This window comes from Lepidothrix coronata, unplaced genomic scaffold, assembly GCF_001604755.1.
Source record: "Lepidothrix coronata isolate B3197 unplaced genomic scaffold, Lepidothrix_coronata-1.0 Scaffold187, whole genome shotgun sequence".
Lineage (NCBI taxonomy): Eukaryota > Metazoa > Chordata > Aves > Passeriformes > Pipridae > Lepidothrix > Lepidothrix coronata.
The window spans coordinates 1,016,249-1,026,306 of NW_016690367.1; the positions used below are offsets into that span (position 1 = coordinate 1,016,249).

Consider the following 10,058-nt stretch of genomic DNA (forward strand, 5'->3'; position numbering starts at 1 on the left):
CCCCCCCAAGCACCAGGTCCTTACAAAAACGATGGTTTATTAGAAATCAGAGACAGAAAACATTAAAAAAAAAGACTGTTTTTTGAGATGAAACATTTGACACAGAAATGAGAAGGGGGAGAGGGTAAATTGGGGGGGTACAGAGGCAGGTGGGTCCCAAGGGACACTGGCACAAGGGGATGTTGGTCCCAGAAAAATAATGCAAAAACTCCCTTGGAGAGGCCCCCAAGGCTGGGGCGGTGATCCAGCACCCACCCCAGGTGAGGGACATGGGGCAGGGGCTCTGTGGTGCCACCTCAACTCCTACCCCCCCAAAATCAGGGAATGGCATTTCACTAGAGTTTTAGGAAAGCTTTGGAGCAGCCCCAAGCCCCACCAGCCCAGGCAGCTCCAAGTCTGGGGTGGAGACTCTCCAGCCCAGCCAGGCGAGGGCAAGAGCCCTCTCCTACTTCTTGCCCATCCCAAAGGTTTCACAGTTGGGGTGCAGAAGGAGGCTGGGGGGAAACGGCTGCCCCCCAGCCCTGCTCCCCCCAGACCAGAGGGTGGAGCTCCCCCCTCCCCAAGTCCTTGCAGAGGAAGGGAGAAGAAATCCCTGGGGATGAGCAGAGCCCCCGGGAAGGACGGGAGAGCAGCAGGAGCAGGGGCTGGCACAGAAACCTCAGCCCACCAATGCAGCGAGCGTGTCCATTCTCTGCCCCTCAGCTCCCCAGCGCTGCCCTCCATGGACGGGTTTCCCAGTGGGTGGTCTCTGAGCCCCCTTGGAGGGCAGTGGTCCCATGCCAGGGTCCTGGGCATGTGTCCCTCGTGGTCTGGCTCTGCTGAGCCCCCAGCAGGGAGCTGCCTCTGGTCCTTGCCCGGTCAGTCTTGCAAGAGGTGGACGAAGCTGGCGGGGAAGACTCCGGTGCGGGAGCCGTCACCCTCGATGAAGCCAACCTGGGGGTGCAGAGATGGGGGTCAGGGGGGTGGGAGTCCCATCTCAGGCACGGGAGAAGCTTTGGGGCTGATATCCCAATTCCCAGGGGAATTTAGAGAGGCTAAGCCGGGGTGACACAGCAGCTGGAGCCTTTCCAGCCCTACTCCATGCACAGATGGGCGAAGGATTCCCCCATCCATGCCCCCCAGGAACGCCCCAGCCACCTCCAGAGGGAAAGAAGGACCGGGATCAGGATCCCAGCACCTGTGCCACGGTGACACTCACCCAGCTCTGCTCATCTTCCTCCCGTGTCACCACGATCACCTCCCCCTTGGAGAAGGTCAGCTCCCGGGCCTTGTCCCCCTTGCAGTCAGCCACCGCCTTCACCCGCTTCTGCCTCCCCTTGGCCTAAAACGGGGTGGAAAGCAGGTGAAAGACCCCCCAAAGTCGCTCCCAAGAGGGGTGCAGGGATGTGACACCCCTGATCCTTCCCTCTCTGCAGCCCCAGGATAAGGAGAGCAGGGATGCTCAGGGATGCAGAGGGTGACACCCCCCAAGTCGTGGCACCTACCGGAGCAAATCTCCTGGGCATGGGCACAGGGGGCACCTTGCTGAGAGCGGGGTCCTCGGGGCCAGCAGGGCTCTGGGGGGACACGGCCGGCCCTGCTTTGCCCACCCCACCGCCGATGCGCCGGTACGAGCGGGTGCTCTCGGAGCTGTGGGGGACAGCGGGGACAGTGTCACAGGGCACCCTCCCTACTGGTGCCTTCCCCCTCCCTGTCCTCCTCCCTGGGAGGTCTCAGTAGGGTCAGGGCTCCCCCATGGGACCCAAGGGAGCATCCCCCTGGATGCTGATGGAGAGGGAGGGACCCCAGCAACTCCCTCAAACCAGCCCGTCCCACCACATTTTCCCAAAAGAGAGAAAAAACATATAATATTTTATATAATATATAAATATCATTATATATCACATAAAAATGCATCTATACTATTACATAAATTTTTATATAATAATATAATTTGCATGGGGGTCTTGGTGTCACCCCCAAATAATCTGCATCACCTTTTCCAGGGACAACCCATCACCCCCATGGCTGCTCTTATCCCGTCCTGCGTCCCAGTGGCAGCATCAACTCCTCTGGGGTCTCCAGGGGGTGGGAACCCCTTTGCTCCACATGGGGCAATTGAAACCGAACCACCACAATGACCCCCCCCAACACCCAGTGCACCCCCAGCCTGGAGGAGGGGGGGGTCCCTACCCAAACTTGACGGGGGGGATGTCGGGGGCTGTGCTGCCCGGCGGGGGCTGCCCGGGCGGGGGGCTCAGCTCCGGCCCCCTCCGGGTGCTGCTGGCGTCGCTCTCGGAGCGGGTCTCCCAGTAGGCTGCCCGCCGGCTCTCGGTGGGGCTGCGGGTGCCGGGGGCCGGGGGGCCAGGGGTGCCATCCAGGGCACCCGTGCTGCTGGCAGAGGGGAGGCTGCGCGGTGCCGGAGCCTCCGCCGGCCCGGAGAAGTGCGGCTCTGACGCCTGCCGGGGCAGCTCGGGGCGCTCTGGGGGACACACACACACAACGGGGACAATAAATCGGTGTCCTGCTGAAGGGAGAACCCCACCACGGGTGACCCCTCCCCACCCCAACTCACCGGTGGGGCTGTGGCCGGGTTTGGGGCGGGAGCCGCCCCGCGTGGGGTTTTTGAGGGGCAGCGGCGGGGGGATCTCCTCGCTGTGGGCCCGGCGGGGCGCGGGGCGGGAGGGCACCAGGATGCTCTCGTAGGTCTTGTTGGTGATGTCCATCCCCCCCACGCAGCTCCAGCGGGTCTGGGGGCAGGCGGGCGGGGGGCTGGCGGCCAGCGGGGACGTGCCCTTGAAGGAGCGCTGGAGGGGGCTCACCTGGGGGCAGGCACGTGGGTCCAGGGATGCCCCACTCCCACCAGCCCCAAAAGAGGGTCTGCACTCCCCCAGCCCCCCCACTGGGGATGTGGGATCTCTGTCACAGGATGTGCTGTCCCCTCCCAGAGGTACCTTCTCCTCCAGTTCATCCTCACTGTCATAAGGGAACTCTGAGGGTGGCTCCCAGTCATAGTCCACGTGGATCTGCAGGGAGAGCTTCCCTGCCTGTGCCTGCTCCAGCTGCCAGGTGGATGGGACAGGTCAGAGGAGTCCTGGCAGAGAGGGAACAGGCCCCAGCAGCCCCCCACCTCCATGCCAGCCCTCCCCAGGTGCTTTGGTCCCCTCTCCCCATCCCAAGCCATCTCCCCCAATCCCTCCATCACACCAACCAGCTCTTCACACTCGCTGTGCTTCAGCCTCCTCGCCACGTCCAGAGCCGTCTCACCCGCCGCATTCGCTGCCCGAGGGACAAAAGGGGGACAGATCCAGGTTACAGCCTTGCCCCTCCCACCAGAGACCCCCAAAACCCCCAATCCCAGCCCTGTACCCGTGGTGAAGGCGGCTTTGCCCTTCAGGAGCAGCTTGAGGCAGTTGGGCTGGTTGTAGAGCGCGCTGTAGTGCAGGGCCGTGTTCCCGTCCTGCGTCACCCGGTCCAGCGTCCCCCTGCAGGGCCACCGGCAGGAGAGTCAAGGCCTGAGAGCACACGGGCCTCCTGCACACCCCTCCCGTGTGGGAAAGGGCAGGGGACACCGGGAGCACTTGGGGACGCACCCGTTCTGGATGATGAAGTCCACCAAGGGCAGGGAGGATCTGTCGGCGTGGCGCACGGCCATGTGCAGCGCCAGTTCACCTGCCTCCTGCCACGAGAGGGGACAGGAGAGATGAGCCTCAGGGTGCTCATCTCCCCCAGGACGGAGGGGAGAGGAGAGCTGGACCCAAGGATGCTCATCTCCCATGACGTGGAGGGAAAAGCAGAGCTGGACCCAAGGATGCTCATCTCCCATGACATGGAGGGAAAAGCAGAGCTGGACCCAAGGATGCTCATCTCCCATGACATGGAGGGAAAAGCAGAGCTGGACTCAAGGATGCTCTCATCTCCCACAGCTTGAAGGAGAGAGGAAAGCTGGACCTGAGGGATGCTCATCTTCCCAGGGGCACCTCTCCACCCAGAGCCCAAGAAAACTCCAAGCACAGGCACTCCAGAGGGGGCAAATCCATCCACGCTGCTAAGTGTGGGGCTCACCTGGCCCTCGGGGCTGGCCAGGGGCTTGGCCAGGTCGTGCCCCTCAGCAAAGGCCTGGAGCAGGGCCAGGAGGTCCCGGGCACGAATGGCTTCCCAGAGGCGGTGGGGATCGTCCCGGCTGCTTTTCTGGACGTAGCGACGCTCCATGTACTTGGCCACGATGTACTCCTTGCGGGCAGCCCTGGGGGAAGGGGGGCTTGGGTGGGCATGGAGACCAGAACCCCCCAGCTCCCACCCCAGCCAGGGGCACCCTGAGCTCCTCCCTTCTCCTGAAGCCCTGGGATCAAGGGGAAACCTCCAGAGAGGTGCAGATCCCCCACCAAAATCCAGGTGATGACATCAGGATCCTCCATTCTCACATCCCTGGACTGTCTCAGAGTTGATGGGCATGGAAGCAAGGGCAGACCACACACCATGCACTCCTTTTCCTCCTCCTCATCCTCCTCCTAGCCCACCCTGAGCCCACATCCTGCACCCAACTCACATATCACTGCCAGCTGAGGGCTTGGGACAGTCCTGCGTGGGCAGCGTGGCCTCCATGATCTCGTTGAAACGGGTGTTCCCAATGCTGACAGCCAGCTATGGAGAGAGAGGGATGGGGGGAGACAAGCCCTCCTGGCCACACTACCCCTGCCCCAGCCAGATCACATCCTGGAGGGAAGGAATCCACTGGATCCACCCAGGACTTTTCTAGAGCAGCACCTCCCCTAGGGGTGATCTTTCACGGCAGAGGAAGTCTGGTTTAGGAGGGAGCAGTTCCAGCATCCCCCTCCTTAGGAAATAGGTTTGTAAAGGCCCCCCCCTTGCCCAAACCACCACACTGGGGAAACTGGGGCAAGTTAGCAAGCACTGGAGCAAACTGGGGACACAGGAGGAAGAATAAACTCTGCATCCCAGAAGGTTTGGGAGCCGCAGAGGGCGATTCCCAGCGGCCACGAGACCTCCAGGCTCAGGGAGCAGCTTACCAGCAGCTCAGAGGTGCTGAGGACATCCAGGGTGAGGGACTGGATGCGGGAATAATGCACACCCAGCTCCCGATGGATGCCGGAGCACTCGATGCACGTCAGGATGCCCAGGTTGGTGGAGAGCCACGTGGGGTCTGCGGTGGGAGCAGCACAGGGGGCTCAGCATCACACAGGATGCTGTGACCCCCGTGGGTACCAGACCCACACCCGGGGGGGGGCACCCTGACGTACCCGGGGCCCCGCAGTCACAGCACTGTTTGTTCCCTGGCATGTTCTTCACCTCGCTGATGACCAGCCTGGTGAGCTCCTGGACGCCGCCGTCCACCCCGGCGCCCGCCGCTGCCCCGCTGCCCACATCCCCCTTGAAGGCGTTGCTCAGGGCTTCGTCCTTGCTGTTCTGCAGCACTGAGACCCACCTGGGCAGGAGGGGGGGAGGAGAAGGAGGAGGAGGAGGATGGGAAAGGTAGAGCAGGATCTGGCACCTCAAGGAGTGGGGATGGGCTGTGGCACTTACACGACGCACTCCTGCTCGTCCTCTGCTTGGAAGTGATATGTCCTGTTGTCTGCAGGGATGGGGAGAGAAGGGAAAGGGGGGAAATTGTGGCTGTCCCATCCCTGGAAGTGTTCAAGGCCAGGTTGGACTGGGCTTGGAGCAACCTGGCCTAGTGGAAGGTGACCCTGCCCATGGCAGAGGGTGGAACAAGATGAGCTTTAAGGTCATTCCCAACCCAAACCATTCTGGGATTCTGTCATTCTATGATTCAGGAATGCCCAGGACAGCAAGAATCTGCTAAAATCTCTCCAAAGGAGCTGCTTAATTAAAAATTAAATCACTGCACATCACTCCCCTATCACCTGAGCCCCGTCACAACTTCTTTTTGTCTGAGCTTTCTCGATCTTGGAGAGGTTGGTCCTTCCTCTGTAAAGACAGCCAGGGAGGCACCCAGAGCCAGGTTAAAAGGGCTTCAGAGGGAAAACCCACTCCAAAAAGGTAGAGCTCCCACCACAGCCTCTGTCTCAGGGTCAAACACCACCCCCCAGCCATGGCACCCTGCCCTGGGCACTCACGTGTCACCAGGTCAAAGCATTTCTTCTCCTCGGCGTGGGGCCGCACTTGGCAGGTGAGGAGGTTCAGCTTGACAGGGGGACGGTTAATCTGCAGGGTGAGAGGATGGAGAGGGGTTAAAGGACTGGGAGGGGTGGGATGGGCATCACCAAGGGATTGGGCATCACCATCTCTGATGGCAACTGTGGGGGGACAACCACCAGCACAGACAGTTCCTCTTGGGATAACCAGGGGAGTCGGACTCTGTCTGACCTTTCGCAGGAGAACAGGGTCCCTCTGCAGGAGAACAGGGTCCCTCTGCAGGAGAACAGGGCTCTCAGATGTCCCTGGTCCTCTGTCCCTGCCGCAGTTTCCAGCCTCCAACACCAGGGGGAAGCACCTCCCTCCCAACCCACCCCAGTCCCTTCTGGGCTTGTCTGGGCCCTCATCGCCCAACTCGTTGCCCCAACCAATCCCCCCTTCCCTCCCACAGACCCCTGTCAGACATGGGGGATCCCCTTTAGGCTTTCCAGTCCCATCTTGTGCTAAATTCTAAGCCAGGCAGATTTGAGACCAGTTTGGGGAAAACTAAACCTGAAAGAAAGGGATCTGAAATCCAACGGACGACGGACACCAAGGCTCCAAGGTGCACAAAGAAGGGTCAGGGCTGCAGCCCCGCCCCGCTCCTCACCGTGCTGTGGGAAATGGTCAGGCAGCCGTATTTTACACCACACTTCCTCTTCTGCCACACTTTGCGGATCCTGAGGAGGAGGAAGGGGAAGAGTGAGGGTTTCACAGCCCTGATCGCCCACATCCGCATCCCAAACCTGCCACAGCAGCCCTTGGCACGATCCTGTGGGGCTGTGCTTCCTGTAACTCACAGAGCACAGAGTGTCCTGCTGAGCTATGGGCTGCGGGGATCCCAGCTCTGGGGCCTCCCATGAGCATCAACAACACCGGGATGGAGCTGGGAGCTCTCTGGGATAACACTCATCCCTACCCATCGCTCTTCTTGTACAGGAATCCCGACTTCTCTGTCCCGTACTGCTTGTTCCCTTGGTGCTGGTGGATGCTGTAGCCACTGCCAGAGTTCTTCCTGCTCAGGTTTTCCTGCAAAAAAAAAAAAGGCAGTTAAAAAGCAAAGTGAGAGGTGCAGGAGTGGCTGCTCCAAGTGACCTCATCCTTATGTGAAATGCAGTGTCCAGCAGGATGCCAGAGACCCCTGTGCCCTTCCAGCATCCAAACATCTCCCAGGTCTCCTGCTCTGCTCCCACGGATGTCCCCTTTGCTCCCTAGCTTCTCCCCATCCCCAACCTAACCCCAGGGTAGCCAGCACCCTCCCAATGCTCCTTCCCAGCTCTCCCATGCCCATCCCGGGGGTCTCACCTCCTTGTTTTCCAGCTGCAGGATGCTGCGGAGGGAATCGCGGGTCTGCGTGAGCTGCTTCACCTCCTCCTCCTGTGCTTGGTGGAGCTGCAAAGGGAGGAGCTGCCACCACTGCTGTGCTGAGCAGGGGCATTCTCAGGGACTGGCACGGGCACGGGGGGGGTGGCATCCCATGGGACACGTCTGGATGGGTGGCAGCGTGGGGGACTCACCGCGTGGAGGGACACAGCCAGCTTCTCAATGAAGGGGTAGAGGTTCTGGGCAGCCTTCCAGCCATCTTGGAAGAAACTGGGCGTTTGTTGAGGGTGATTAAGATGCAGACAGGGAGGAGGGAGGAAAAAAAAGAGGGTTGTTTTTTTTTTTTTAGAGGAAACGTGGCAGGAGATCATGGCAACCCCCTCGCTGGGAAGCTGCCCTTGCTTTGTGGTTCCCTGGCTGCTGTGATCTGGACAGAGCCCACCAAAGGCCCTGGGATCTGGATACCCCACATATTTGGGCTGTCTGGGATGCAGGATTGGCCTCTTGGTCAATCCCAGTTCGTCTCACTGGGGAGCAGCTCTGCTGGAGGCCACATCTGGGGGTCTCTGGGTCACAGCCCCAGCCAAGGATATGCCTTTAACCAGCAGGACTGTCCCCTCTGCCTCAGTTTCCCCACTCGAGAGCTGCAGGAGATGATGGCACCCACTCCAGCCTCATGGAGCGATGGGAAAGGCAAGGGGATGTTAATCCTTGCTCCAAACACCCTCATTACAAGCCCCACAGCTGATGCTGGAGCCTCTCAGCTGAACTCATCCCTGGAAATCTAATCCAGAAACCAAATCATCTGATATATCCCGAGCCAACCCCCTTCCCTCAGCCCCATGGACACATTTACAGCTCCTCAAGCCAACAAAAAGCACATTCCAACTCCCCAGATGCAACCTGGGCTCTGCCCAGCACTTCCATCAACAGCTTTATGGAGCTGGGATGGGAGAAGGAGCCCCCAGACCCTCGTGGGACCTCCCAAAGGTGACAACAATCCCACTTTTATCCAGGTGGCACCTACTTGTGCTGAGCATGGAAAAACTTGATGAGGCTCTGCAGGAAATCTGGTCCCTGTTTCATCTGAGACTCGCTGGCTTTCAGCAGGTACTGGAGGAGGAGAAGACACCCCATTAGGTGACGGAGACAAGGACCAGCTGAAAATATTCCCAGAGGAAAGAGCAAGAGCCTGCCCAGCCCTCGCTTCCCTTCCCGACACGGGGAGGAGGGTTAAAACACTGGCTGGGCTTCAAGGAGTCGAGTCACGACGTTGGATTTGAAGGCAGCTCACAGGGGACCACCCTCAAAAAACCTGGCTCTGGAAGTTCTCCAAGAGCTGGAAAGTTCAAGGGCTGAGGCCTCCGGGGTTTCCAGCCAAGCACGCTTCTCCTGCTGCTCATTACTTCTGGAGTTAATAAATAACCAAAACTCAAGGCAGCTCGTGAAGGGGAAAGGAAAAGAAAAAAAAATCCCAAAAGTTTTTTAAGATATGACCCTTTTATTCCCAAAAATCAGATTCCAAGCAGCAAGCACCTGCAGCACACCAGCCCTGGAGGTCTGCCGAGGTGTCCCGTGGGATGGGGAATTTCAGCTTCGTGCATCAAACCCATCCATCAGCTGCAGGCAGGGAAGGAAAGACTCAGAGTCTCGCTCACCCTGAGCAAAATGAGGAGGGGAAGAGATTTTCCCCCTGCGAGCTCCTCTCCAGCTGCTGGAATGGTTTTGAGCGGGAGGCGAGGGGAGGGGAAGGCAGCCCTGAGCTCCAGGGGCTTTCCATGCTGGGATAGAGCCTCTGGAATGGAGTCTCCCGGTGCCCTGGGCGCTCTGAACACCCTGAGGGGTCACTGGGCTGCAGAGGGTCGTTAAACTGCCCCGTGCAAGCAGGAGATGCTGAGTCACTGTCACAGCACTGCACTCCCTGAACCAGGTCCCACCTGGGAAAGGCCACACGTGCCCAGCTCCCATGGAATGTCCCCGCCCTGCCACCCACGCCCTGGGGTGCACAGGGGTGCTCCCAGCACCCCCGGATCCGGATCCAGCTGCACCCACAGCCCTGGGGGTGCAAGATGGCCCACGATGGGGAGACACAACCACCCCGCGGGGTGGAACAGGACCACGTCCCCACCCCAGGAAGCAGCAAAACCCACTTCCCTATAAACCCACGTGCATCACACGCCCCTCAAACCCCCCAAGAAGAGCTGCCCCCCCCACTTGCAGGGCCAGCAGCAGCTCTCACGTGCACGTGCCCCACTCGCACGCAGCCGCCGTGCCCGGCTCCAGCTCCCGCCTCTCCATGTGCTGTTATTTATCCCACAGTGGAGCTATTCAAGGGAGTGACTCATCTGGCCCTGTCCCAGCTCCCCGGCGGGCGCAGCCTCCTCCCCTCACCCCCTGCCCTTTGCTGGGAGGGGCACAGGCAGCACCGGGCTCTGGCCCTCGGGAACGTGGGAGAGCCCTGGAACAACCCACTGGGAAGTTGTTCCCTGCTCTGTGTGTCACCTTAAAGAGGTTTGTGGGGCTGCCGAGTGTCTGGAGCCAGGACACCTGGGCTCCTCCTCGCTGTGGGGGCCCAGAATTGTGTCTCCATCCTTCACTTA

At 60.2% G+C, this 10,058-nt stretch overlaps 1 protein-coding gene across 1 annotated transcript in view; it reads right to left on the minus strand.

Annotated features, from left to right (window-relative positions):
* Positions 1-58: 58 nt before the first annotated feature.
* The window catches only part of ASAP3 (ArfGAP with SH3 domain, ankyrin repeat and PH domain 3), a 17,095-nt gene continuing 7,095 nt past the window's right edge, over positions 59-10,058 (minus strand). Inside the window, exons 7-26 of the mRNA XM_017831069.1 lie at positions 8,486-8,571; positions 7,653-7,728; positions 7,441-7,527; positions 7,055-7,164; positions 6,746-6,815; positions 6,078-6,165; positions 5,524-5,572; positions 5,241-5,425; positions 5,010-5,143; positions 4,529-4,623; positions 4,045-4,225; positions 3,573-3,658; positions 3,349-3,464; positions 3,191-3,258; positions 2,934-3,041; positions 2,555-2,801; positions 2,173-2,461; positions 1,485-1,629; positions 1,199-1,321; positions 59-933 (exon numbers count right to left, since the gene is read on the minus strand). Coding sequence (XP_017686558.1) covers positions 859-933; positions 1,199-1,321; positions 1,485-1,629; positions 2,173-2,461; positions 2,555-2,801; positions 2,934-3,041; positions 3,191-3,258; positions 3,349-3,464; positions 3,573-3,658; positions 4,045-4,225; positions 4,529-4,623; positions 5,010-5,143; positions 5,241-5,425; positions 5,524-5,572; positions 6,078-6,165; positions 6,746-6,815; positions 7,055-7,164; positions 7,441-7,527; positions 7,653-7,728; positions 8,486-8,571 — 2,418 coding nt within the window. The 3' untranslated portion in view covers positions 59-858. The remainder of the gene's footprint in view (positions 934-1,198; positions 1,322-1,484; positions 1,630-2,172; positions 2,462-2,554; positions 2,802-2,933; positions 3,042-3,190; positions 3,259-3,348; positions 3,465-3,572; positions 3,659-4,044; positions 4,226-4,528; positions 4,624-5,009; positions 5,144-5,240; positions 5,426-5,523; positions 5,573-6,077; positions 6,166-6,745; positions 6,816-7,054; positions 7,165-7,440; positions 7,528-7,652; positions 7,729-8,485; positions 8,572-10,058) is intronic.